Genomic DNA, 27,454 nt, shown 5'->3' with positions numbered 1-27,454 from the left:
TTTAGATCTCTAATTCATATTAATGAAATAAATAAAAAACTATTACTATAAACTAGTAAATGCCTTTGAATTGAATACTTTTTGGTTCACGCTTCTCGCTTTATCCTGTACTTAGCATGATAGGCAGAGGTAACTTTGAGCGAAGTAAGTAAATAAAAAGTATTATCTACATAACATTTTTGAAATCATATAGCGTACATATGCCTTACAAAATGTAAAAAGGTCGTCTTTAAGTTTGTATTGCGAGATTTCATACAGTATAGTATTAGTGTCTATCGATCGGTAATCTCAACTCAAGTAGGCCAGGGTTGGCAGACTTCAACATCTATCCCTACAGACCCTCAAGACCCTCAAGTCATGTTCAGTGATTTAATATTTTAGGAAATATTTGGAGATTTGCAAAAAATCTGAACGTCAGAGGATAGATATATTCGAACATACAGCCTTTACCTGTAATTGACAAATAATAATCTTGATCTATATTATTTTACTTTACAATTAAAGAACGACTACTATAACATAGTTTTTTTAGTTAAATTTTTCTTACTTGTAATTTAGATTTAGTAAGCATAAGCAACACTAGCAAGTAGCAACACTAATATTTTTATCTGTGCTCATTAAGTGACAGTTATACAAGGTCGATATTAAAAATGGTCGATTTGATACCCATTTAATAAAAGTTCTGGAAGACTTTCCTGTGATTATATTTTATTTTTTAATCTATTCAGTATAAGAGCTATTGTTATCTAGTTTTATAATTGTCTGTGTAACAACAAATATTAATATTTAAAGATTTGATAGATATATTTGCTTGTTATAAAATTTTGTTGCTTTTGGTCTAATAAATTATCCCAGCATAAGAGAATTGTGGATATTAATAATTTAACATATGATATAGTTTTGAAAGTTTTATACAAGTGATTGAAAGCTTTAAAATAGTGACGTCCTATTTAAATATTGTGAATTGAACATCTGGGTGAAAGGTACGTGAATTTTGATTAAGATTTATACAATTTCTAAATGTTAGTTCGTATTATAAACAAAGTTTCCTTTTACTTACATTTATTACAAATTAGTTTAATATATTATTATAAAAATGTAAAAATATGTAATATATAGATTATAAGATAAATATTGAATCTGATTTGAAACTAAGATTTTGGCATATGTTTTCTGAATTTCATAATTTACTCTTATAATTTGATGCTTATATTATTTTTTGCCGTTTTCAAAAGTCAAATGTCAAAACACCTTAAATAATAATGAAACAATGGGTTCACTATGTACTCATAGATCATGTTACATCTACTTTAAGTACACAAATTTTATGTTAACCGTTTTAGGGATCATAAGAGATTATACTTATAGAAGATTATAATGAAACTTTACATAATACCTAAGGCTTCATTGGCAGGTATATTGGATTATGCAACTTTCATTGTCATTAAAATTAAATTTAATGCCTTAAATGGATAACTGCTAATCTCAGATGTTGAATTGTTATGTTTGTAAATAACAATATATGTGTTAACAACTTTCTGTTATTATAATTAACCTTCTTTTTAATTATTAATTTCATTGTTGAGTCTCATGTAACAACATATATGATAACCCAGTTCTAATAAATTTACATAATAATTGACATAATATATATATGAATATACTTTAAATTATCACTTTTTTATTGATTTAGTTTTTTCTATTAATGTAAGAATAAGTGGGCAAAGTTTTGTATATCAAATCCCAATAAAAAAATCAATATGGTTATATGGTTTGTTACTAAAAAATAATTATAATTTTTTCAAGGATGCGAAACTTTGTTCTCAACATTAACATTGAACTTTGCTCTTATTATAAATTTATATTTTTGATAGAAAAGCATTACTTGTAAAGAAATTATTACTTTTAATAATTAATACATTGTTAATATTAAAACTAGTTTACTTTTTATTACTTTGTTGATACTAATTATTACCAATAATTTTTAATAATATTTTTATTTTTAAAGTAGTGGGCTTTATTTTGATTAGTGAGTCAGTCTTGTTTTAAACTTCATATACTAACAACAGTTAAATTTATAAAATTTTAATTCCTTACGATCTTAAGCTTAAACTTAATTTTTTTCAGACTTTATGCAAAATTTATGATTTGTAAAGGGGTTAAAATAGCTCAAAATGGTTTGTGTAATATTTCATATGCACATTGCCATTTTTTTACTCGGCTGGAGATGCTACAGTGTGTCTCAATGTAATTGTTCAATTGCTATTACATAAGCATGACATGTGACATAATATCAGGTCTGCGTCACATGATGGAGTTCAATCTCTTACATATTAAGTAATTGTACTTTGGATAATTTTGTGTAATCAACAATTTCCTGAATTGATGCCCAATCTTTTCTGTTACAAACAGTGTATACTAGTGAAACTAAACATAATTTGTTAACTTCACGCTGCATCCGCCATATCGCAGGATATGCAGAGAGGACCCGGGAACCTAGTATAAAGACACTCCATTCTTATTCTTCACTTCCCTCCGAAATCTCGGAGGCATTGTGTATTAAGTGGTGGAAGATGATGAAATTATTAAATATTTCAGTTCCTCGATTAGAAATCGAACCAACAACCAGTCGCACGCTCAAATAATCAAGCTGAAGATAGACAAACATCGTAACTAAGTTTCCGCACATAAACTTCGAAATTTACTTACCATTTAATCCGTAGCAATTGAAAGATTTGATAAAGCACAAACAAAGTGATGTATCCCATGTTTTTATTCACCCTCGTGGCGAATTGCCAGAGTCCGCGCATTCCTGGTTTACTGTTCTTATTATCGCCGTAGGAAGTGTTTCTTGTGAATCATCAACACTCTCACGACGTGTGTTTTATAGTTGATGATTAACTTTCTAGGTGAAGGTGAGAGTTCAGGGACTAAGTAAACTGACTTATCCCTTGTAATATTAATATTTATTACTAACATTATTATTTTATTATTATATACGAGTTTAAGTTTAGATTAGAGTGATTGAGAGTGGAAAATGGGTTCGCAGAATTAGTTTTTGTCTTAGTCTTAAATAGCTCAACATTAATCTTTATTCTTTGTGTCCGACAATTGTAGACAATGTTCTTTGTAATTGCTTTGGAATAGCTCGCACAATAAAATGTGATTTTCTTCATTTGTATCATTTAATATTTTTTTATTCTTTGTATTCTTTATGCTATGACGTACCTGCACAAATTATAAACATTGAAAAAAGTAGAGTTCATTGACTCTTGTAGCACTGCATTTCGTAAAGTTAACACACGTTTTATTAAAAAAGAAAAGAAACTTTATTTCAATAATCAATATTCAAAATTGAAGACAATCGTGGCGCAGGGGCACTAAATGTGACTATAAACGCGACAGGTTGTGGGTTCGATTCCCACTCCAGGGAATGAAATATTTAATTAATATTTTCATTTTCTTCGTTCAAAGCGCGGCGTTGAGTTCTGCCACTCAATACGCAATGCGTTCAGAATTCGGTGGTAAGTGGGGAACGGATGGTCTTAATGGGAACCGAGTATCTCAACACTAGGCTCCCAGGTTCCCTCTACCTACCTTGCTACCTGCAAAACAAAACGTGAAGGTGAAATAATATAAAAAAGTTCGATTTTTAAAGCTCGTCAAGTGTTAAATTAAAATCATCTTCAACTGTTAGTTAAAGATTTAACTTAGTTATAACTAAACAGATTTTAAAATTTGTAAAGTATTTATTTTACTTTTATAATTATATAGTTTTTTTTTGCAGTTTAAATAATTATATTTGTCAAAAACATGACTATTTGAATTTGAACATTGTATAAGTACTGTCAAGCGTCGACAGCAATAAACAAAAGAAACCTTCCTCGTTAATGATATTCTGATAAGTAGTTTTTTCACTCGTTGTACAATATTTTTTATACATTTTTTCTTTAAAAGTGTTTTGTGTTATGCTAATTAACGTTACCGCTTGAATAGTCAAACAGAGAGGACCTGACCCGATTCAATTCTGATCAATATCGTTACCAAAGCGTTAACCAACCAGAGAAATTCTGATTAACCTATACCAGTGGTCCGCGGACCGCCAGTGGTCCTAAAAGTGGAAAAGCTTCTAGCCTAAAAGTCCGCAGGAGCCTAGAAATGGTCCAGAACAATTAAAATTTTAGTGCGGTGAGGCGCCTTTATTTTACTTTATTGATTATACCTACAGAGTGGCAGGGAGCTAACAGTATTGATATAAAAGTGGTCCTTGAGCGAGTAAAGGTTGGGTACCCCTGGTAATACATATCGTAGTACCGACAACGAAGTGTTTTATAGGGGCACAATTTAAATTTATTACTTTTTTTATTTAGAAAATCTTCACGTAGCGGAGTAGACGTAAGGAACTTGAGAGCCCAGAGAATTAACGTTAATATCGCGCCTGACAAACAAATATAATAACACTTGCATAAAAAACAATATTACGTATCTATTATTACAAAAACCTTTTGGCAACATTAGCTGAATGAGTTATGAAAGAGCGGATGTTATTTTTCTAATTGTAATAAGCTGCGATTGTAGTTGTGGCGACTAGTGACGAGAAAACAATTTTTGCTTTTTTCGGTCACAAGTTTTGTAAACAAATTTGTTTTTCGTGCATTATAAATCCTTTTCACGTTTCCTTGTAAATTTTGTTCTATTTTATAAATTTTATTGTTTATTCAGTTCCATTTAAATTGAAATTTTCAAAGTGTTATGTAAATGTGTTGACATAATGCTAGTTATTTAAAAACTACGAAAAATATTTTAGGTCTTTGTGTGGAATGTAAATATTAGTCATAAAAGATTTAGTTAATATATCTCTCGTCCAGTTCTAAATTATAATTTTATTTTCGTGTGTCACACACGTCCGATTTAACAGAAAGTGCACTATTTCCGTCATTATCGCTCTGTATTATATTGGCGGACTGGCGATGGCGCCCGCGATTCGCTATTTATTTTGTTTCTTTGGAGAAGTGCCAGACACGGTTCGGCAACGATCTGATAGTATGTTATGCCAAAAGAAAGTCAAAGTTCGATGGCATGATTGCATGTGGAGCCCCAAGAAGCTATATATTTCTATAGTTATTACTTACCCACTTCACTTTTGAAATTTTGAGAAGAGTATAAGTTTTACTGGTGTATGTACAAAGAATGGGGTGTGAATAAAGCATTTTTTATTATCTTTTATACTAAAATTCTTTCTAGTAATAGCAGTAATGATATATCTTATTTATAAGTATTCATGTTGCTATAGACTTATTTTTATGAAACTTTACATTCACCTACTAATGTTATACGAAATATCAAGAACATGCCGCCATTCAGTCTACTCTATAGGGAAAAATTTCAGCTTGAAACCATTAAGTGAATGGTGACATCATCGATGCGTGACGACCTACGTACGCACTATCCAAGGCCGAGCCCTTACACCCTCTATTACACTTGACATTGGGAGGCTCTTTTTAACGTTTCAGAAGTCGATGAATGCCAAACTAATATAACGATGCATTTTATATAGGTCTAAAAAAATTATATAGTTCATTTAGAACGTTGGTTTGCTTGGGGAAATAATTATTGCAAATTATATGGAAAAATATGGGCAAAGAAAAGGAATTTACCTATTAAATATAGGCGGCTGCCATATAATAATTACTTGTTAATGAAATATTTGATCTACCTGGGTAAATAAACACTCGTCCAAAATTTAGAAAAAACATATAAAAAGATAATAACACAAAAGGTGAATAGTCAAGCCTTTACAATGTTAGCATTAAAATAATAATTGAATTTGTCTTAAAAGAGACACGAATGAGATAAGTTGGCCTTCAAATCTTTACATTGAGAGAGGAGTAGGTTACGCAATGCGGCACTTGTGAAATGACGTCTTGAGATTTGTGCTTAGATTTATTTTCATTAGTTTCATTCAAAATTATTTTATTAAAAATAAAGGTAGTGTATTTTATATTTTGTAAAAAATGATATATTTTTCCCGTGGGAAAGTGGAAAGCTTACGTCATAAGCGGCATTTCCATCACGTAGGTGGAATTTCCGTCAAACTGTATTTACCACGGTTATATTATGTATTAACGTTAACATCTTCTTATTAAATTACTACTTCGTCCGCTTAAAAATATTTATTAAATATATTTATAAAATTATTTTCAGTTTAATGTGTGAATTTTAATAAACCACGAAACAGGTTCAATTCATATTTTTAAGAATCTGAATTTCAAATTTTACTAAAATTGGTGGCGATTTAAAGATTTCATACATTCATACAAACTTTCAACCCCTATTTGGTTGACCCCTTCAGGGTTAAGTCTTTCAGTTTTATAGTACGCATATAAAATTATTACATGAGCTCAAATGGTAACTAAAATATATATCATTTTGTATAAAATAGAAGTAGTACAGACTATATTAGATGGATGTTGGAGTTTAACATAAAATTACGAGAAACACATTGAAATTATCTATACACTTTTATTATGTTAATGTAGTTATTGTTTGTGAACAATGATAAGTGTTGATTTTTTTTAATCGGTTTTATTTATTTTAATCGGTTAATAAATAAAAAAAATATGTCAATATAGAGTCGACAACATTCCTAAAAATAACTGTTTCATTTAATTCAATGAAACCTTAATTTTTAATGTGGATCTTTAAAATTATATTGTTACAGATTAGTTATAATTAATTGTATAGTTTAAGCATTTCATTTCATTTGAGTCGGCTTATAAATGAAAAAAATATACCATTTTAAATAAGGTTATTTGACAAAATTGCTATAAACAATTGTTTTACTGAATTGGGAGAAAATTAAAAATAATATATTATTAATAGGAAACGAAAGTAATGCAGATTAGTAAATTAACAGTCATGTAGTTCAAGAGCAGAAAGCCGCGGGCGGGTCGCCAGTTTATAATGTGAGTGTGACGAACATTTTTAATGGACCATAAAAAAATGTTAATATACTATTTTCATTAATTTAAATATTTTAAAAATCAAATTTCTTTTCGTATTTCTAAATAAAATTGCTACTGGCGTCATGTGACTGTTGCGATGTCGCAATTACCTGGCACTGGTAAAATTATAAGTTGATATGACTTTTTTAGTGTCTTTTGAACATGAGGTGTCAGATTCGGAAGATTGGCGCAATGATTCAGTCTGTCTGAAAAATTAAATATCTCAAAATTGTTTATTTGTATTTGACATTGTAAACGTTATGTAAGAACATGTTGTACCCCGTCCAGAACAAACACATGGACAACAATAACATACAATAAGGATCCATAATTAAATGATATATTTAAACCACTCATCTCAAAAGAACTTGAATAGTACTCATAGTTGGTATTTTTATTTGCATAGATCATCTCCAAAAAATCTTATAACAATTCCTAGAATTGTTGACCACATCAAAATTGTGGTTCATAAAATACATACTTACGTGAGTTATTGAAGCTCTACAAAAATATTGAAATAATCATTATTTTTATAAAAAAATGCCAACTTCTTTAATTTCAACCGTGTTCCATAATTAGAACCTAAACAAACTTTTATCAACCTATCCTTAAAGTGTATCCTTTCCAATGAAAACAGAACCATCGAAATCGGTTGGCGTAAAACGGAGAATGGAATGTCTTAACACTAGGTACCCTGCTGTGATCTCTGGTCACCTTTAACCAAGCAACTGCCTACACCTTTAGGTTCGGCGCATACATTTTTTAAACATATTTCTAAATAGTTTCTATTAAGGTACATGATTAACCGAATTCTGAGGGCCATGTCAATAATATCCACGAGTAAATATTGTCGGTGGTATTTCATAATAAATGTTTTCTTTTCTTAACCTTGGTTTTGATTCGGTCGCACGTGGAACTTCTAATCTCTAGGCATACTCGATGATTCACAGGTGCTGTATTTGCAATCATTAACTATTCGACTAAATTCCAACATTTATTAATAGGAGTTAGGTTTGAACAGAGGCGCAGTTCTATATTCGGATATCCGTCGATAAGCTGAAGGTTAATATATTTTTTAAAATGCGTCAAACCAATTGATAATAAATTTATATGTATGCTTACACTAACGTTGCTGTTATACTGGTATATAAAACTGTAATAAACAGCTAAAACTGTTTGGACTGATTCACCGTCTAACAAGTGCTATTAGCAATAAAAAACATGATCTTCCATACATCTAAAAACTGCAAATATTACTGATGCTAGAGCTAATATAGAATCATTTAAATAAGTACCTCTAATTTTCATTAAAAAAACCATTAAATACTTTTATTAGATTGCGTCGGAAGGAGTGTGATATATTTCAGGGTATAAAATTAAAATATAGGAGTTCCTCAAACGAAGCTAAACTAGAAGACTATTTAAATTTGATTATATCAGATATGAAATTGAACTTGGAGCATCAATCAATAACTTTTACAAGGATTATACTAGGTATTATCATGGTTAATTGCAGTTTGGCAGAATAAACTTGCTTATCTTATCTTTATATCTGTACAATGCATGCTAGCAACGGTATTGACTGTTGATGTTAGACCATGTTGCTCTCAGGTACGCGGCGCACGTCTCTTCCGACGCTCAATGCGGAGCACGCCGGTGGAGGCACACCTTCCATATTCGACGGTAATTTAGCGGAGGTATGATAATATGTATTTATTTTCCAAAACGTTTTATTTTTGCACAATTTTACACTTTATTATAGCCATTTATAGCCGCTATTTATTATCTTTCATTTCCTACACTTGCATAGAATAGCACATAATATAGATATTAGCTATTTTATTCCAAATAGATATATAGAATAATAATTATTTTCGTTTCATATCTTTTGTGTTTATACCATATATATCTAAATATCAATCGATTATACTTAAATGTTATCAATTGTTGTTAAGATTTTAATGGAAAATCTTTATTATCGTTATCATAAATGACTAGATATGCTAAGTATGAAAATTTGAACAACAAAGTTATATTAACGCTCTATTTCACTTTGTTCATTTATTTAAAAATGTTACGTAACATTGTGAGTTTGATTTTTCAGTGATGTATTTATAAAAAGTAAAACCACTGTTTAACCATCGTCGCCATAATATTTTTGTATTTAAAACTCTCCGGACGGTTTCCAATGCCACACCAAAATATTTAAGTTTAAATACTGACGCTATACAATTTCCTATATTATATTTCTAAATATTATGTATTGGCGGGAAGCGAATGGCAATAGGTTTGCGTTTATTTTTAATTTACTGTCTTAAGTGTTTATCAAGTCAAGTAGATTTTATCTAGCATTGTCTTTTGAAAATATAAGTATATTGTTCGTTGACCACAGTGCTCATTTTATTATGATATAAATTTATCATTGAAGTTAACTTTTTACCTGCTTGCTGAACCTGAAGCGCAAATTGCTTTTAATAATTCTAGTGGTTGAATCTTTATGCAAATAACGATATACTAGTAGATATTGTTATTTTTCAATTTGTATAATTAATACGAGTAATACGAAATATTTAAACTTTTGCAAGCAGTCATTCAGTGTTTATAAGCGGCGACTTGGCGAAGTTAATGAATTACTAGCACGAAGTGATTTAGTACTGGCTACTGGGCAGCTATTGTTATCAACCTTGGCTCGTTTTTATGAGAATGTTAAGAGCCTATTCTGTTAAATGAAAATTCTGTTATATGTAGTAGATATTTAAGGGCCACTCGTTCACATTATTCAAAATCACGAACGGATACAAGTATGTATCAACCCAGGGAGTGCTCGAAGCCGAGAAGCCGAGAACAATGCTGGTCGTGTTGCCTCGCCAGTCGGCAGTCGGCGCGGGCGGGTTTGCTCCACCTCGATGTGTGCGTGTTGTGACGTGCCCGTCTTACACACGGACTGAGTGGCACACGGCCGCAGCGCCCATCATTGATTCGTGGTTCGCAACTCGACGTCTCAGTCTCAGTCACTAGTGCGCAGCGCCAGAGGCAGCAAGTGTTCCTTGTCGACTGTTTGTTTTGAATCTTATTTAATGCAAATTTTACTTTTTAAAGAGAAACCTGTTTTAAATCTGCTCAGTGTTTATTTGTGATCGTTTTATATCGCCAACGTTCTGTTTGTACCGAGTGAGCTGATTCGCTATATCATACAATTTGATTCTCGTGTTGGGCAATATTCTGTTGCAGTGCTTGTGCTTTTGATAGAAACGTACAATTTCGTCGTGAACGTGTTCCACTTTGGGATTTCACCACGAACGGGCTTAAGGAGGTTTATAGTCAAGTGAGTTGTGATGTCACGAGGAGACTCGCTAAACTATTATTATATAAAGGGAGGCAGACGTATGACACACATTTGGAATTTTGTAAATCAATGTTTTTATGTGACATAGTCAACACGATGACACGACGCTTTGTTTTTACATTTAATCTTGGGTATTCTCAAAGACAGGGCAAGCGTTGTTGCGCATTAGACGTTTGATCGAGTTGATAAATATCGTATGATTTTGGTCCTCCGCTACCACGTCACACGCTTCGCTGCCTGTTAAGCTGTTATCTCCATATATATCAAGCATTCGAATTTCATTAATATATATTTTTTTACACGTGTGTCTGTCGTTGCTGCTTATACAATGTTTAGTAGGCCCTAAACTCACGATGAATATATTAAAATACTTGTTGTTTTATACATATTCATTATCATTTCACTATTTACGTACAGAAGTATGGTAAAGGAAAGTAATAATAAATACACGATTTGGTATTTGTTTTTAATGTGGTGAAAAATAACAATGTAACGCGCTATAATCTAATAATATTACTATAACCTTCTTATTGTATATCAAATAACATACTGATCTTGGAAATTTTACATTTTAATATACACGGAAAAATTTTCACATCTATATCGTTGTTGGCATTTTAATAAACAAAATATTGCATTTCTTCAAATGTATTTCCTAAGGAAAATACCCAAGAAAGAAATTCTTGGAAACATTTTAATCACGCTTGATTTGTTATATTATATGGTCGTAATAACACGATATACACACAAGGCCGCGGCTTGCGTGAAACTGTTTACTCATCCTATTGTCTCGGTGGCAAGATTGTTACTAACTCCGGCAGCCCAGACAGCCAGCCTCTGCCGTCTTGCCTTTGACATTGATACTCGTGACTTGACCGGATTATTTCTCACTGGTTTTGTTCTTCAATACATTATGTCACCAGTGGCCATCAGTTTTTACTCTATTCTTGAGTTTTTTGAACTAATGCCTTGATATCAACTAATTTTAAATTATAAATTTATTGGCCTATCTGCAGATATCTTCTGACGGGCCTGGACTCTACCTTTGAACAGATATGTTTGTGTAAACGTTGTTTTTTTATTTTTTGTGGCTAAATTTCTGTTAGAAAATTTGAAACTATTATGGGATGGGCCACTCGGCTCTCCTTATTCCTATGCCCATGTATGAATATCGTAATTATTTTCATACTTTATTCTACTGCCTACGATAATTGTGTTATATTGTACGATAATTTCTTTATTGTTTGTATAACATATTTATTTATAGACACCAATATACCTAATTGAGGAAGTGTAAATTGTTTTATTAAAAATAAAATTTATGTTTAGTGCCAAATGATTATAGTTTTTCCGGGATAACGTAAAGTATAATGTTAATTTAAACATTGTCAGCTCAGAGCTGTCGAGCATACACAAATGTATGTTTTACCTTATAGTACCCTGGCTGCGGCTGCGGAAGTAGGTAAGGTGAGCTGTCGTAAATTTGTTACTTATTGGAACTATTGACCTACATAAATTTATTTCTTAAAGTGTTCATTATAACATAATAAACACACAACTACTTTTTTTGGCCTATATGAGTTATGTTATTATATCTAAAGGTGACGTTAATCTATTCAAAGTAGATTTCTTTTATTTGACTATTATATTATGTCAAACACAAAGTAAACATATCAGTTTTAACTAAGCTATACAGATATTTTGTTCAGAAGTAGTGAAAGTGACGATACGGATTTGCCCTGCCCGTTGGCCCACAAGTAGTGTCGCAACACACGTTCAATCAAGGGGATCTAGAAAGCCTTTGTGGAAATTCTGTTGTGAGAATTGTTTTTAATAGTTATTCTGTAACTATGAGGATGCATCTAAGTGATTTCCTGCTTATATAGCAAATAAATGATAATCATTTATTGTATATATATATATAAGAACTAAATATAAATTATAAAATTTTTAATGTTGTTTATAATATATAATAATCAAATTCATATAATATCTAGATCTAATCTGTACGTGGATGCAAACACCTAACCATTGTCTTAGCAAATCTCAATATCCACAATACCGATAGGCTAGTATTGTATGAAATAGAAATAAGCAACATAGAGTCAAACTTCGATCAATACATGTTAATATTACGAGTGTATCAAATGCTGTAATATTTTATGCATAAATACTAAAACTGAATCACCAGACATCACACATGATCTTTTCAGGGATTGTGTATTATTTTCGTGGTAATAATTTACTTTTGTAATGATGGCCGAGAGGGGACTTTTGGCATCTACGAAAAACACGTGCCGTATCGCGTGATATTTATTGCAAGCACTACTTTCGAAACCGCTAACTTTAGTCATTTACATTCAAATTACTAACGAGCTAACATCCGCTATCCTCGTAAAAACTAGCTCATGCTAAAATTTCACATCGATACTAACAAATAATATTAAACTAATGTATAATGTTATTCTGATATTTCCACTTCTTTATATAGAACTTTAATAGCTAAATGGTCTATTCTTCGTAAAATAGTTTTTTGGTTAAAGTTAAATATCTGCCTTGACGTGTTTCTATTGAGACTATAATTATTATTTGCGAGTTAGAACGTTGCTATGCACTAAATTAGAATGCGTAGGAGTATGGTTGCGTTTCAAAGTACCCATTTCTATTCACCGTTTGAAGATAATGCCACCTGTCTGTTTCATCATAGCTTTTTGTTTGTTATTTTTGGTTGTCGTACAAATTCATGATTGAAGTTCAAGGTGAATTATGATTTAACTAAGTACTTGTAAGATAAAATGTTTTTTTTAAGTGATTTGTAATATAAAATTACATTCAGTACAATATATAACGAATTCTTCTTTTACACTTTTCAGATATTGTTTCTAATATACGAATGACGTATTATAAAGGAACCGCCTCGTTCAGATTTCTATGCCTTAAAACATTTAACATAAACTTTACTATACAATTATTATTCAATACTATATTTTATCGACTTGGTAGAGTTAACATGAATGAAAACGATGTGTAAATTCTTGGCAATAGTCCCTTTCCATGTATTTGGCTTATGCTTTTTATATTTATTTTAAGGAGTTATTTGCGTGTAAATATATGTCAAAACAGATGCTTGATATGTTATCAATTGATTCGTGCAGTACTTTTTTCTTTGAAAATTAGTCATACAATGTATTGGTAATACTCTAATCTAAACTAACCAGTTTATCAATTTATTGTCCATATCGGCCATGATGAATTCTATTTGTAAGCTTTACACGTTTGGGTTTAATCAGACATCAATATAAATATATAGTATGTTTATAAATAAAGGAATATGTTGTTTCATACTTGTTTTGGTATACTCGTGTGCATATATTATGATAATATATTTAAATATATAATAAAACTACACAAACACAGCCATGTAATATGACACTTATTTTAATACGACGGAGTAGAAATTCATTTAACGAATCGCTAGTCCCGGTGGTCTATGAATACCTACACACAACCCTGCGTTGTTAACGCACCCAGTCTCGACCTACTAACGTGAACTTAACCTATTTCCTTCTTTTCATATATATTTATAATATAACATTCTTATTTCATATTTTAAGTACACCTAGAGACCAAATAATATAATAATATATAAACATTCCATTTCTTGACACTGTTTTAAAAAGGTGTCTTGGTTTTTAAATAACGATGACATTTTCTTAGTTCATTATTTAGGTCAAGTCATAATTTTAAACATTTAAGCTTTACAAATATTTATAGTATTGAGACATCTTAAATTGTGTTAAATGCAGGCGCCGGTGCTTTGATATATTTGCTGTTGCTTTGTTTATATTTTGGACAAAAAGGACTACTTTATCATGGGCGTATCTAGAGATATTTTCTTTGTGGAGACCTGGACTTAGCTTGGCAAATGTTGTTTTTTTTTTTTAATTTTAATCAAATTTTAACATGAGTAAAATTTTTGGGGTGGGCACCATACTATTATCGTCCTGCTACGCCTTTGAACTGTATAACTTAATAATTTATTATAAATAATCACTATTTAAATAATTAGCAAAGAACTGTTTTATTCCGTAACATATTGCTTTCCTGTTAACTCTATGAAGAATAATTTCCTATAAATAAAAATCAAAACCACCCACATCTTGTGAGACTATTATGGACAAGATAAAAATATAAATCTGTGGCGACATCCACCCGTTTATTTTTATATCGAACCTTGATTTATTAACCTTTCGAACATCCGTATATAAAGTGTGTACCTATACATTTTTAATAAAGAAAAATAAAAAATTCAAAAATCAAATCAGCTTCACGCTATATCCCGCACACAGCAGAGTAAGCAGGGGGACCTGATGTAAAGAAACTCCGTTCCCCACTTTCCACCGAATTCTGGAAGCATTGCGTGTTGAGTGGCGGAACTCCGTACCGGTTTTTGCCTCGACACCAGACCGAAGAAACGAAAATTTAAATTTAAACAAATATTTCATTTCCTCGAGTGGGAATCGAACCCACAACCAGTCGATTTTATAGTCAGACTTTGTGCCTCTGCGCCACGGCTCGGCCTCAAGCTAAAGATTGCATTACCATTTTCTTAATTAAGTTTTTGAAATTAATTTATTTTAAAAAAATATTATGAACGTAATTTTAATTATATTGCGATGATCCAGTTACATTTGATAATTTGCCAAGAAATTGTCCCGACTTGTGCAACATTTCATACATGCTTAGAAATATTTTAACGTGAGATTCCTAGAAAACTGCAAGCTGGCTAATGTTAGAAATATTATTAATATCTTATACTATACATGTATTGGGTAGATAGATACATGGGCTATTTAGATTTAATAAGATTAAGTAAAATAACTTAACACTTTGGAATTTGACAATTGCCAACTTACTGTATATTTCGTGGTCGTCGAAAATAGCAGATTCGCTTTTTTTCAGATGTCAGGGTAGGCAGGAGAAACAGTTTTACTAAGTTGTAAAACATTTTTTAAAATTTATTTTTATTATTTTATTGGTACATCTTATTGTTTACTTTTTATTATTGTTTTATATTTTGTCTGTACACAACTGTTATGTAGGTATAATGGTTAATAAAATGATATCTCACTAATACTTGTTTGTAATATTTATAAATGTGAATATTTGTGAGGATGGATGTTTTTCCACTTTTAAGAATAACACAGGTTACAATTTTTGTAAAGGTTTTGTATAATATGGCTATAATATATAACAATAAGTTTAAGCGAACGAAGACGAACGCGTTTTTTTATCTTTTTATAACTTCCAATATACCTACTAAAACATACTGTTGTGACAACTTTGATAGAGTCCTAATCAAACCAGTTTTAGTTGGTTAAGTTCTCGTACGTGACCAGATGTCCACTATCTCGTGTTATTCAAACATTTACGCTTTAAAATTACATCCGTAACATTAGTAAATTCTATTGTAATATAATAAAATTCTTTTATGGAATTAAAAATATAAAAATATGATAATCGACTTTAAGTAGATGTGCTAAGTTTTATAGAGAACGGCGTTATTATCTTCAACAAATTTACACCGATTTTCGTTTTTGATACATTTTTGATATTAGTATTATTTTATATAATGGAAGATAGGTAAATAATGGAAAACAAATTTTTGGTTTTAGGAAAGTGCTTGAATTATTATATTTTTTGTTCTTCCTGTCGTCGCTTATGTTATTTACAGTTGGCAATTATTGTAAGTTATTATTGGCAGTGCAATATATTTATGAACGTTTATTTTTGTACCTGTTTGTTGTGACGTTTGGACGTCGTGGTGTTTTTTGGTTTGCCGGGATAGCGGCGGCCGAAAGCATAGGGCGGGGCCTCGCGTCACGCAAATATATCTTCAGTGTGGGATCGCTTCTAATTTGGTGACGCTGCGGCCCCAAATCTTCGACGCCACGCGCACGTCACTATCGTTCTCATACAAGCATCTGTATATATACGTCACGGGCAAATGTTCAAATGGGTTAGAGATCAATTGATATTTGTAACTAGCACAATAAGTTGTTGACAAAATTTGGTTTCCTATTTTTAGGATCAATCTATTATTAAACTAAAATGAATCTATTTATAAGATATGGTATAAAAATATCTATTTTATTTTATTATGGTATGTAAATATTACATAGTTTCTTTTTAAAGCAAGACGTTCCAATACACGATAAGCTTACATATACTTCGTACGGTATTTTTTTCCCTATAATATTATTTTTCATGTATAAATGTTGAGTGTGTTTTATTTTTATGTAAGCTTTGACCTGCGTGACCCTTTTTAATTGTACTCTGTCCTACAGTACCCTTGCGTGGAGACGCGACCGCCGCGGGTCTTATGTTCTTTTTGTACTGGCTGGTCGGCCGGTCGGTCAGTTACCGGGCCGCACTGTGGCAGTGTGCGCCGGTCAGCTCCCAGTGCGGTTCCTGACCTGGCTTATGGCCGAACAAAACTAGTTCTTGTCTGAATCTTTTAAACAACACTGACGAAGTCATTGTTGTTCATTCCATTTCATTGCACTTGTAGTAATCTAGAGCCATTTTGAAGTGCTTGTGCAAGCAACTTGCTCCTAATCTTGCATCATTTACTAAGTTTTTTTATTTATTCTTTTTGTTCTGTTTTCTATATTTTAATTACTTCGTTTTATTTAATTCTAATTAAGTTATTTCTTAGGCGCCTTGGCAATATTTAACGTAATCTATAATGAATTATGATGAATTTCTATTAATACTTTCGAAGGTAATTAAATTTATCATTACGGTTTTACGTTAAAATAATTTTACAGTGTTTGTAGTATTATGACGTAAATTATAATGCAATTGTTTAATATTTCATATAAATAGCGGAATAACAATAGTTAAAGTTAAATAAAATGTTAAAAGGAAAATCTTGCGTAAACAAATATTAAAAGGTACGGTTTTTTTCTATAAAAGGAAGTGACCTGTGACGTCACCGTGAGTACTTTATCTTATTTACTTTCAAATTTCTCGACTAAGTGGTATTGTTTTTGTCATTAGACAATATGTATCAAATTTCGCTTTGTTTTGCATAGTTCTAATACGTGTTAAATTATATGCTGTTAAAATACATGTCTTTTCTTTTCTTTCTTGCTGTACAATATATCGGATTTTGAATTTCAAAAAGTATTATAATTAATCATGTTAATTCAGTACAGATATTAATTACCTCATGTTTTTAATAAAATAATCTCGGTAAGCATATGATAAATGGTTACAAAGAAGGTTTTTATATTATTTCTTATCAGTACTTAAGTATTTTATTTTTGTCGTCGCACTTAGCTCGTTAGACTAATATTGTAGTAAGATGTAAAACTATTTGTTCTTATACAAGTTGGTAAATAAATAATGATAGTGAGTATAGGCGCCACGTTTTGTTATATTTATATATATAAATGGAACAATCTGGAATAATTGTAAATAATTACATTCGATATGGTATCTTAAGTTGAAGACAACTTTATTAAGGGTGGTATTTATAATGACGAAATATCTATTAATTAATAATTGTGACGAATGTAACCTTTGCTTATATTTGTATGGTGTTGTTTAAAGTCCAATCAGTAAAAAAACAAATCAAAACTTATAACTAATATATTAGATAAGTCGCTAATCAATGACGTCACTGAATACAAATAAGTATAAATCTTACGAAAACAATGTCATACACTGTTATTATTATTTTTAGTGGATATGAAAAATATCTTATCATTTTGATAATATTCCAGTAAAAGCCCAGTGTATCGTTCAATGATCTCATCATTGGCTATATTTAGTTATCAAAAAATGTTCTTCACCCAGAAATTTTTGAAAGACATTTTAGTAAACAAGGGTTGGCTGTGGCGAAAGTGATGAAATTTGTCTAGTGTCCATATATATAACATGAGCAATGGGCACACTAATCGCTTTTAGTTTATGGATACATTTTTTTGCAAACCTTTACCTTTACTTGCAAATTGAAACAGATTAATATAGTTAGTTTATTTTTGTTAGACAAGGGTTGGCTGCAATGATGATCTTTCCTTTAACGTGATATGGAATGCTAGATAATTAATCAAATTAAATAATCTATTTAGGGCTACTGTTAAGGTAGGGCACGGTTGGGCATTGGCCCAGCGACATGATTTCCGGCACATATTTTCTAAATATGTTAGATTAGTCAACTTGCAGAATTTAATATACTTAGGTACTTGACCTCGACCTTAACATTCATTTAGTGTATTATGTATAACTGTAAAAAATGGTACAATTTGCTTTAAATTGACATAAAAAAAATGTATTAAAAATATTTATTTTTTTCCAGCTGGACAGCGGCGGCGGTGGCTCGGCCGAAGTAATGGTGTACTCTCTCGGCTGGGGCATGGGGGAGCCGGAGCGGCGCGCGCAGGACCGCAAGCGCGCGCAGCCCGTCGTGCACACACTCTCGCCTGATGACGGGCACGAGGTTGATGTACTCCCGCTCAACAATCAGGTAAGTAAATTGTGACAAACATATAAACATCTATATTATATATTTTAATTTCTCTTTCGTTACTAATGGATTCGTAATTATGCATTTTCCTTATTGCGTCCCCTTTCCATAGTAATATTGTTACAGATATTTTTTTTATTTTATGAATAAACGATAACGCTTCTCTAATTTTATATTTTATTTGAACTTCACATTTTTATGTATTTTTATTGGTCTACGAATGCTCGTTTCACAAATGTGAATAGTAATGTAATTTATGATTTATCATGAATACGAGCAAACATCAGCACGGCAAGAATGGTTCCAAGTGAAAGGGAACGATCACCATCGCGTAAACGTGTTCAGCACAAGGCTCAATGACATCCCACAATCTCTTATACCTTCGTCGGTTGACTTCCATACATTCAATATTTACTTTAACACAAAACTTTTACAACTTACTTATGGGGAACATGAAGTATCATAGTTATAATATTGGTGAAAGTGATGAACTGTTGTCCTGTGTCCATACATAAAACATGGGCATTGGGCACGCTGAGCGACTTACAATGGAAAATACCTTTACATGCAAATCTAAACAGGCTAATATTTATTTTTGTTGAAAAACAGTATTGTAACTCCTCCGCTGTAAACATTGTATAGATAAGAAACATTAGGCAGATTATTTATGCATGTTATGGTGGCGTGAGTCTTTTGTCTAATTTATGGCTATGGCTGTGCAAAATTTTCCTGTGGCCTCGGTGCTCACCGAGAATAGTATTGAAACGTAATGCTGAAAATCTTCAATGATTCATTGAAATTTTCATCGCTTTCATTTCCCACTGGGTGAATTCTACTTCTGATATACCTATATTTCTATTTCTGATATGATAGTCACAAATTCACGAATAGTTGCGATTTGTGCAAGATAAATTTTATCTAGTAATTTTTTAAAATTTATCTTGCACTTTTTATTTTTACGTGTTCTCTATTAGGGAGAACCTAGTCTTAGGACACTTCGTTTTGAAAGTTCTATCTATTTCAGAAAGATAGCATGGTGGGAATTTTCCCGAGTGAGAATAATTTTTGGTAATCGATTAACTATTTTATATAAACACCTATTGTCATGCTTTAAGTAAATCTTACGCTTAAAAGAAAAAAAGGTTTATGGCAATTAGAATTTATGACGTTTCTAATGATTGTGAACTTAGCTCTTTGTTCAGATAAGTTGCGAAGAATGAACGCGTAGTTGCATAGTTTCCTACTGTTGTTCTTTGTTTTACAGCCCGTGAACCAATTAGCAATCGCAATGATAACGACTTGACTTCTACAGTATACCATTTAGCACTATAGTAGTGTCGTATGTTTGCTTATATTCTTTTCATATTATATGTATCTTGAATAGATAATGGCGTATAATAGACGATGGTAACATTTATTCTTGTTTGCTCATCTGTTGTATTGTTTGTCTGTATGTTTGTTTACACGGACATCACGCAATGGTACACTATAAATTTAAATATATGTATATGTACAATTTACATCTCACCTAGAAGCGAGTTATACTGTTCATGACAAGGAAGGTTTATTAGAGAGAAATAAAATAAAATCTTTACTTAGTATATCTTTACTGTATTCAAACAAAGAAAAACAAAACTATTTAATATTTTTTCCCTTTCCGTAGAACCTATAACCTATAAAATGTATAAGCGGTAATCGTCTTATGTAACATTTTCCTTTACTACTAGATACTTCTATACATATCTAAACATGTTATTACTTTATACGTTAATGAATTCTTCACATTAACTGGCACAGAGTCAACTATGAAAATGGACCATTGTCGTTGGAAATTCCACCATGCCGTTAAAGTTTTCTAGCAATAAACTACTTAAATTATTGATACGTATTTGTGGTCATTTGGTGTTTGAAATCTAATTAGATAATATTTAATTACTGAGCATGTATGTAGTGAATATTTGGCAACTCATATTGAATGTTATATGCGACACATTCTGATTTCCTTCCAATTTCTAAATACAATTAATTATTGGTTTAGATTTAGCATGGATATACCCAGATTTTATTTTATCTTTATTTATATCTTTATGTTTATAGTTCGTGGAATTTTCTGGTGAATATCAACATAAAAAGGATGCATGTGCATATTACCACGTGCTCATACGTCCGTTTCGCTAGATTTTAAATCGGGATTCGTAATTTGATAAATCTAGAAATTCATGTCGTTACAAAGCAAGAAGGGGTGTTATCAAAATAATTGACATTTTTATTTTAAATTTTTGACAATACACTTAATCCAATGTGTTGACTCTTTACATAATTATAAAGATTTTTCAAGTGTCTGTTTATCTCTTTTCAAAGAACAGTAATGTTATATCAAGATTACAAAGTACCTAGATTAACCGTATGACTAAGATTTTTTACGTCTTAAACAAATAAACAATATCTCACTTCTATCATGATTCGTGATCGGCAAACAATAAAAAAGACATATTGTAAAAATTCTACTTTGTAAAACAACACACGTAAAAGGAAAACATTTATATAATTATCGATAAAATAATATATTTAAATGGAAACTAGGCACATATCTGAATTATGAAGTTGATTTAATTAATTATATACTAACACATATGTACACAAAGTATGTATATTCATGTAAATAATCTGTTAGTTAAACTTGTTATTTAACATGGCGAAGTTCCTAATTAAAATACTTGAATATGGATTAAATGTATTCCTTTAAATAAAGACGTAATACAAGGATTGAAATAAATATTAAGTATAATCATGTTGTTAATGCTCTAAAGTATATTTTTCATTATAATGTTTATAACATTACTAACGACTGACATTTTAAGCGTTGCATTAAAAAAGGCCACAAAAACCAAACAACAAAAGTCGAAAAATTTCAAAAACATCTGAAAGTAACCAATGATCGATATCGAGGACAAAATTATATTAAAAGGTCAAAAGCTATTCGAAACGAATCCATGCGAGGTTAACTGATAGATCATTTCAAATTTCAAACACGATTTTATTCATAAGTATAAGAATAATACTAATATTTAATAAACGTTTTATTATTTTTAAAAGCTTTTTAAAAGCTTTTAATTTAAGAACACAACAGAATTTAGAATAAAGTTTTAGATTATTATAATAACCTAACATTCTCCAATTACATAATTTTGTAGGTAGTATATGCTACTGATACTGTTATTTTTTAGGAACTGTATGTAGTAAATTTTTTGGGGAGGAAAGATATATTTTTATAGCACATTATTTTTAGAAAATATATACGATAAGTTGGTATAGATAGATAGGTCTATGCGTGAATTTCCAGTCACGAGTTCCATTAATTTGATAATGTCACAACAGGTGGGCGGGCACACGAGACTTTTGGTGTTGAACGATAGCACAGTGATCAAGCCGCTGAATATACGCGAGCTGCACTTCTACCAGAACATTCCGGAAGACATCCAGAGTTTCGTACCCAGATACAAAGGTGAGCATCTATTTTCTTCTCCAAGTTGGAGATTAAGCGTTTGCTCGGTACGCTTTTTTTATGTTTTCGCTGAATGCCTCATTATCATTCATTGCATTATAAATATTTATTTTTTAATTTCTATTCTATCATTATGTATTTATTTGATGTTCCGTTTTTTTTTTATTTAGTCTACAAATAATTTTATTGTTTGTTGTTTATGCATTTTCGAGCACTAAGGAAGTTATCGCTTTATTTTTGTTCTCACCTGTTACGCTGTTCAGTATATTATATTGTTTGAATGTTATAATAGAAACTCTGTATTTTATCAAGTATTTGCGTCATAGATGACCAAGTACCGTAACGGCGCAATATCGCCGCTACATTTTTTATCGACGTGCTCGACTACCTGTCGGTGCATTAAGCGTAGATGATGGAATAATATAATTAAAGTATTATTGGTTAAAACTTTCCTTGCTGCTCATTTGAATTGAATCGTGCTCATCATTTCAAACTGAGCTGTGTGCATGACAGAGATGTTTGAGTGGAGATGAACAAACCCGCCGACCGCTAATTGTTTTTTTTAAACTATTAAAAATGTTTCCACAGTAAAATTGTAAATCTATAAACTAATGAGCGTGCCCGTGAAAGTAACTGCCGATTGTTACGCGTCGAAACACACGGAAGGCTATGTTGGCCTTCCGTCCGTTTCGACGTCAATAAATTCAACCATAAGTTGGATAAGCTGTATTGAAGTGTATTATTTTATATATTTTATTCTAAAAAAAAGTCGACAATATAAAATGTATTATAAATATTTTTTCTTAGGAGACATCGTATACAATTAAATTTTAAAAAATCCTTCAAGTTATAAATAACACCTTAATAAATTTTATGCTTACTTTAATTTCACGCTGTATCCATAGCGGGATAACCAGAGACATAAGAGGCCAACCCTTCGGTCTCTGCATATCTCTTTCGCGTCGTTTAGATTTTATACGATTTGCAAATTATTTTTATGTATTTTTATGTAGGGAATTTACAGTACTGCTTATCCTACGATAAAAATTCTAATTTATCTTTAATTAAGTCATTAAGGCGACGTTTTTGATAGGTAATCAATCAATTTAAAAATAAATTTGTTAAACAAACATTGTATCATAGATGAAATATAATTATAAATAAAATATAATATTTAATAATAATTTTTAATAGTAATTTTCAAATAAAAAAGATTTAGTTGAAAATGTATAGACTGACAATTGAATACCTTCGTAAGTGGTATTTGAAGTAGACTGACGGGGATACGGCTGGTGGGTTTGAGCATGGGAGGAGGTGTGGGAGGGGGTCAGGGGTGAGGAACACAATATTAGTTTCCTTGTTGTCGCAAGGGTTGCGGCACTGCGGCGGGCGGAGCGACGCCGGCGGCTCTCCACACAACCGCCTCTAATAGCGCCCTAGCGGTAATTTTACATTATGGGTTTGTAAACCTTTACTTAAACCTACATTCACAACACTCACACGACTCTTTACAAAACACCACGTGGTGTAGTGTATCGCACTACGTACACTATCAAAACAAATACATACATACATACACCCTCCTACAACGACTCAAAACAAAAGATATACAAACCCTTATTAAAATTACGTAAATTATATATTTTCACTTATCATTTATTAAATTAACGGAAAAAGCACAATACCTCATAGTAAGTAAACATACAAATTTTACAGAGTAGATACTAGAATATAAAAAATCAAGTTAACGATATATCACTGCCAAACCTGTCACCGATCACTTTCAAATTTTTATTAGTAAAATTCAAATGTTCAGTTAAATGCTGTAGCATCACCAAAAAATATTAACTTGTAAATATTTAAATGATGCATAATAAAGTTTAGTTTTAGAGTTTTTATTGTACGGATAGCAGCAAGCAATGATGTGTGGGCCGTTTGTTGCAGGCGTGATGCAGGCCTCGCATACGGGAGGCACCAAATTGGACAAGCGGTACTCGCCATGTTTCCGCGACGAGAACGGGCGCAAGCAGTCGCTGAGCGGGAAGCGCAAGCGCGACGACGTGTTCAAGTGCGTATCCGAGCGCGGCCCGCGGTCGCTCTGAGCCGTCACTCTTTGACACTTGTCATGTGTCCTTTATCATATTTCAGAGACTAAGACGTACGCCGACGCGCGTCCGGCTTCATTCATACCATCGCAATACTTACACGACGCGCCCCGCCCCGAGTCGTGGTAATTCATACAGTTTGATTGCAATGTTACAATATAACAGATAACGCCAACTCTTGTGTTTCAATTAGCTCCTTATCGACGTCGCTCCTGTACCTCTCTGGTTTTACTTTATTGTACTACTTTCTGTTACAGATTTAAGGTGCATCGTAACGGCAATGCTAGCGAAGTACTCAAAAGCATTGCGCACATGGACAACTCCAACAAGCAATGTAAGTTAATTAATAACTCAAGGTATTAGAGTACCTGGCTTCACGACTATTCAATTGTAATGAATGCATTCATATATCATAAAAAATGTTATTAGATTTCCTGATGATGGAGAACATAACGTCGTCGTATCGGCGTCCGTGCGTGCTGGACCTGAAGATGGGCACACGGCAGCACGGCGACGATGCCAGCGCCGAGAAGCGCACCAAGCAGATTGCCAAGTGCGCCGCCAGCACGTCCGCGTCACTGGGTGTGCGCCTGTGCGGCATGCAGGTGCACGTGCCCGCTACGGGCGCCTGCGTGCGCCGCGACAAGTACTGGGGCCGTGCGCTCTCCGAAGCGGGCCTGCGCGACGCGCTGCGCGACTTCTTCGCGGCCGGCGCGGGTGCAGGCCGACTGCGCGCGCGCGTCGTACGCCACGTGCTGCGCGACCTGGACGCGCTGCGCCGCGCCATCGCCAAACAGACCAGCTACCGCTTCTACTCGTGCTCGTTGCTCATCGTCTTCGAGGGCGACGTGGCCGGCCCGCCGCCGCCCGATGACGTCAGCGGCGGCGCGTCCTCCGAGTACGAGGGCGACGCGTCCGGCTCGTCTGAGTCGGCGCCCTCGCCTGGCCACTTTGACATGTCCACGCTGCATGACGAGATCTCGGGCGACGCGCGCGAGCCCTTCGTCCCGCACTCGGAGGAGACCATGGGCGGCTATGAAGAGGTCGCGGGCTCACCACCGCGCCAGCAGCCGCCTAGCCCCGACTCGGCCGACAGCTGGATGGCTTACTCGTCCACCAGCAGCGAGTCGTGGCGCCACGAGGGCGAGCCGGCGCCGGCGGAGGCGGAGGCCAGCAAGCGCGCGCGCACACGCCCTGCCACGCCGCCCGCGCCTCCACCGGTCCCCGCGCCGGAAGAGCGCGTAGACATCCGCATGATCGACTTCGCGCACACGGCATTCGCGGGCGCAGCGGCCGAGTCCCCGCTAGCCACGGCCACGCCGCACCACGGGCCCGACTGCGGGTTTCTCACGGGCGTGGACTCGCTTAAGCGCCTGCTCACCGAGATTCTGCATCCGCAGCCCTACAGTTAATGAGCCTCGTCTGCTTTCTAGGCGACTCGCTGCACTGTCCTCGTCGGCCGTCGCGGTCGACGACGGCCAAGTATTTTCCTGAGAATATATTTTCCTTAAAAATTGAAAATATTCGACTGATATTGCCTCTGTGGGAGTAGACGTATGCCGCTCCCGCCCCCGCTTCGCCTGCAGAGCGCGCCCGGGCGGCCGTGCACTTAGCGAATGTTGGTGGTGCGAAACACGTTCATTTAAAAGTACGGTAAAAAGTATAATTTTATGGGACCCAGTAGTTATTATAAATTGTATTTTTAAGTATTAATTACTATTATGTTATTCCAGAGTGATGTGCTTTTCTTTTGTACCCTGAGTGGAATGGTGAATATGAGATGTCTGGTTGTTTTGCATTTAAACCTTTTGTTACTATTGATATCATGTAATGCTACCAAAGTAAACATTAGGAATTTTCATACATGTGCCCCAAAAGTAATTTTACCTTTATAAAAGCATAATGTCTTCTAAAATATAATAATAAATATTATGTATTATATATGACTTGCACTATTTGAGAGGAAATATTGCATAAAACGTTATTTATGTACAGATGTGAATGATAATTTGATTTATATCAATGTATTATATAAGCTGTTGTATAAAATAGAATATGATTTGTAAAGAGCAGTATTATTAGTGTTTGGAAAAAAGATAAAACTATTGTTTGGACTTGACTTGATATTGGCATAGGTGCTAGCTAGTAATTTACACTGCCAAAGTGAATGTGCGACATGGACACTTGGACATTTGTGTGGGCATTGGAAATTGAAGCGTAGACGTGGAGACCTAGGCTGAGCAAATAAACAACCTTGTATAATACCGTTATATAATTAAAAGTTTGTGTACATCATGTTTATTAGCTGTCGTGGCGCAGGGGCAAATTCAAATTCCGCGGAAAGTAGAGAATGGGGTGTCTTAACACTTGGTTCAGTGGGGACCATACTATATGCAGGATACAGCTGACATAGAAAAGTGTCAAGCGACAATGTATTTAGAAATACATTGTCTTATTTGAAGGTATATTTGTGTCTAATTATGCCACTTTTCTATTCTAACCTACAAAATATATTTTATATGTCAAAGTAAACTTTATATAAATATAAATCGGTGCTAAAAGTTGTTCTGTCCTGGTGTTCACGTTTATGGTCAGTGTAAACAAGTGTATGGAGGATGTGATTGACCTCTAGCGTTAGCCAACATTCCTTCGTGCTGCATACGTGATTATTTGTTTTTTTTTTTATTTTTAAGTGTGGGATAAATTTATAAAAAGTACCTGGTTTATTTAGGATGCTAGGCTGTATTATAAATTATCATTTATGTTTGTTGTCTTAAATAACTGTATGACACTATTTTGTTAATAAATTTTAGGTATTAAATTTCTTTTGTTTCATTTATTTTAAGCACTGTCTATATGTAATAAAAAAATATTTTGATCTTAAACTGTTATTTTATTGCTCAACCTTTTAAGATTATGGGAGAATAAGGTATCAAAGAAGAGAGAAGTGCGATAAATGAA

General features: G+C 33.1%; 1 protein-coding gene across 5 annotated transcripts; it reads left to right on the top strand.

Moving 5' to 3' along the window:
• Positions 1-612: 612 nt before the first annotated feature.
• Ip6k (Inositol hexakisphosphate kinase) lies at positions 613-27,378 on the top strand. 5 transcript variants are annotated; one of them, XM_085193910.1, is made up of 7 exons: positions 615-983; positions 8,616-8,701; positions 18,716-18,883; positions 22,262-22,388; positions 24,333-24,456; positions 24,751-24,827; positions 24,923-27,378. In XM_085193910.1, the coding sequence occupies exons 3-7, from the start codon at positions 18,749-18,751 to the stop codon at positions 25,903-25,905; spliced, it is 1,446 nt and encodes a 481-aa protein (XP_085050036.1). In that variant the 5' UTR covers positions 615-983; positions 8,616-8,701; positions 18,716-18,748; the 3' UTR covers positions 25,906-27,378. The 5 variants fall into 5 exon arrangements, with proteins under 5 accessions (XP_085050038.1, XP_085050036.1, XP_085050037.1 ...); XM_085193912.1 differs by lacking the exon at positions 8,616-8,701 and having other exon boundaries at positions 613-983; XM_085193911.1 differs by lacking the exons at positions 615-983; positions 8,616-8,701 and adding an exon at positions 9,960-10,329.
• The last annotated feature ends 76 nt before the right edge of the window (positions 27,379-27,454 follow it).

This window comes from Heliconius melpomene, chromosome 12, assembly GCF_056956725.1.
Source record: "Heliconius melpomene rosina isolate 202511_hmr_F chromosome 12, ASM5695672v1, whole genome shotgun sequence".
Lineage (NCBI taxonomy): Eukaryota > Metazoa > Arthropoda > Insecta > Lepidoptera > Nymphalidae > Heliconius > Heliconius melpomene.
Note: the sequence above shows the minus strand (reverse complement) of the source record. Positions and strands in the feature narration are given on the sequence as shown.

Excerpts from the sequence above, each read along its gene's own strand:
- Ip6k (XM_085193912.1), top strand. The coding sequence starts at position 18,749 with ATGGTGTACTCTCTCGGCTGGGGCATGGGGGAGCCGGAGCGGCGCGCG. Across the intron at positions 18,884-22,261 it reads TACTCCCGCTCAACAATCAG|GTGGGCGGGCACACGAGACT; the intron begins GTAAGTAAATTG and ends ATGTCACAACAG. Across the intron at positions 24,828-24,922 it reads GGACAACTCCAACAAGCAAT|ATTTCCTGATGATGGAGAAC; the intron begins GTAAGTTAATTA and ends AAATGTTATTAG.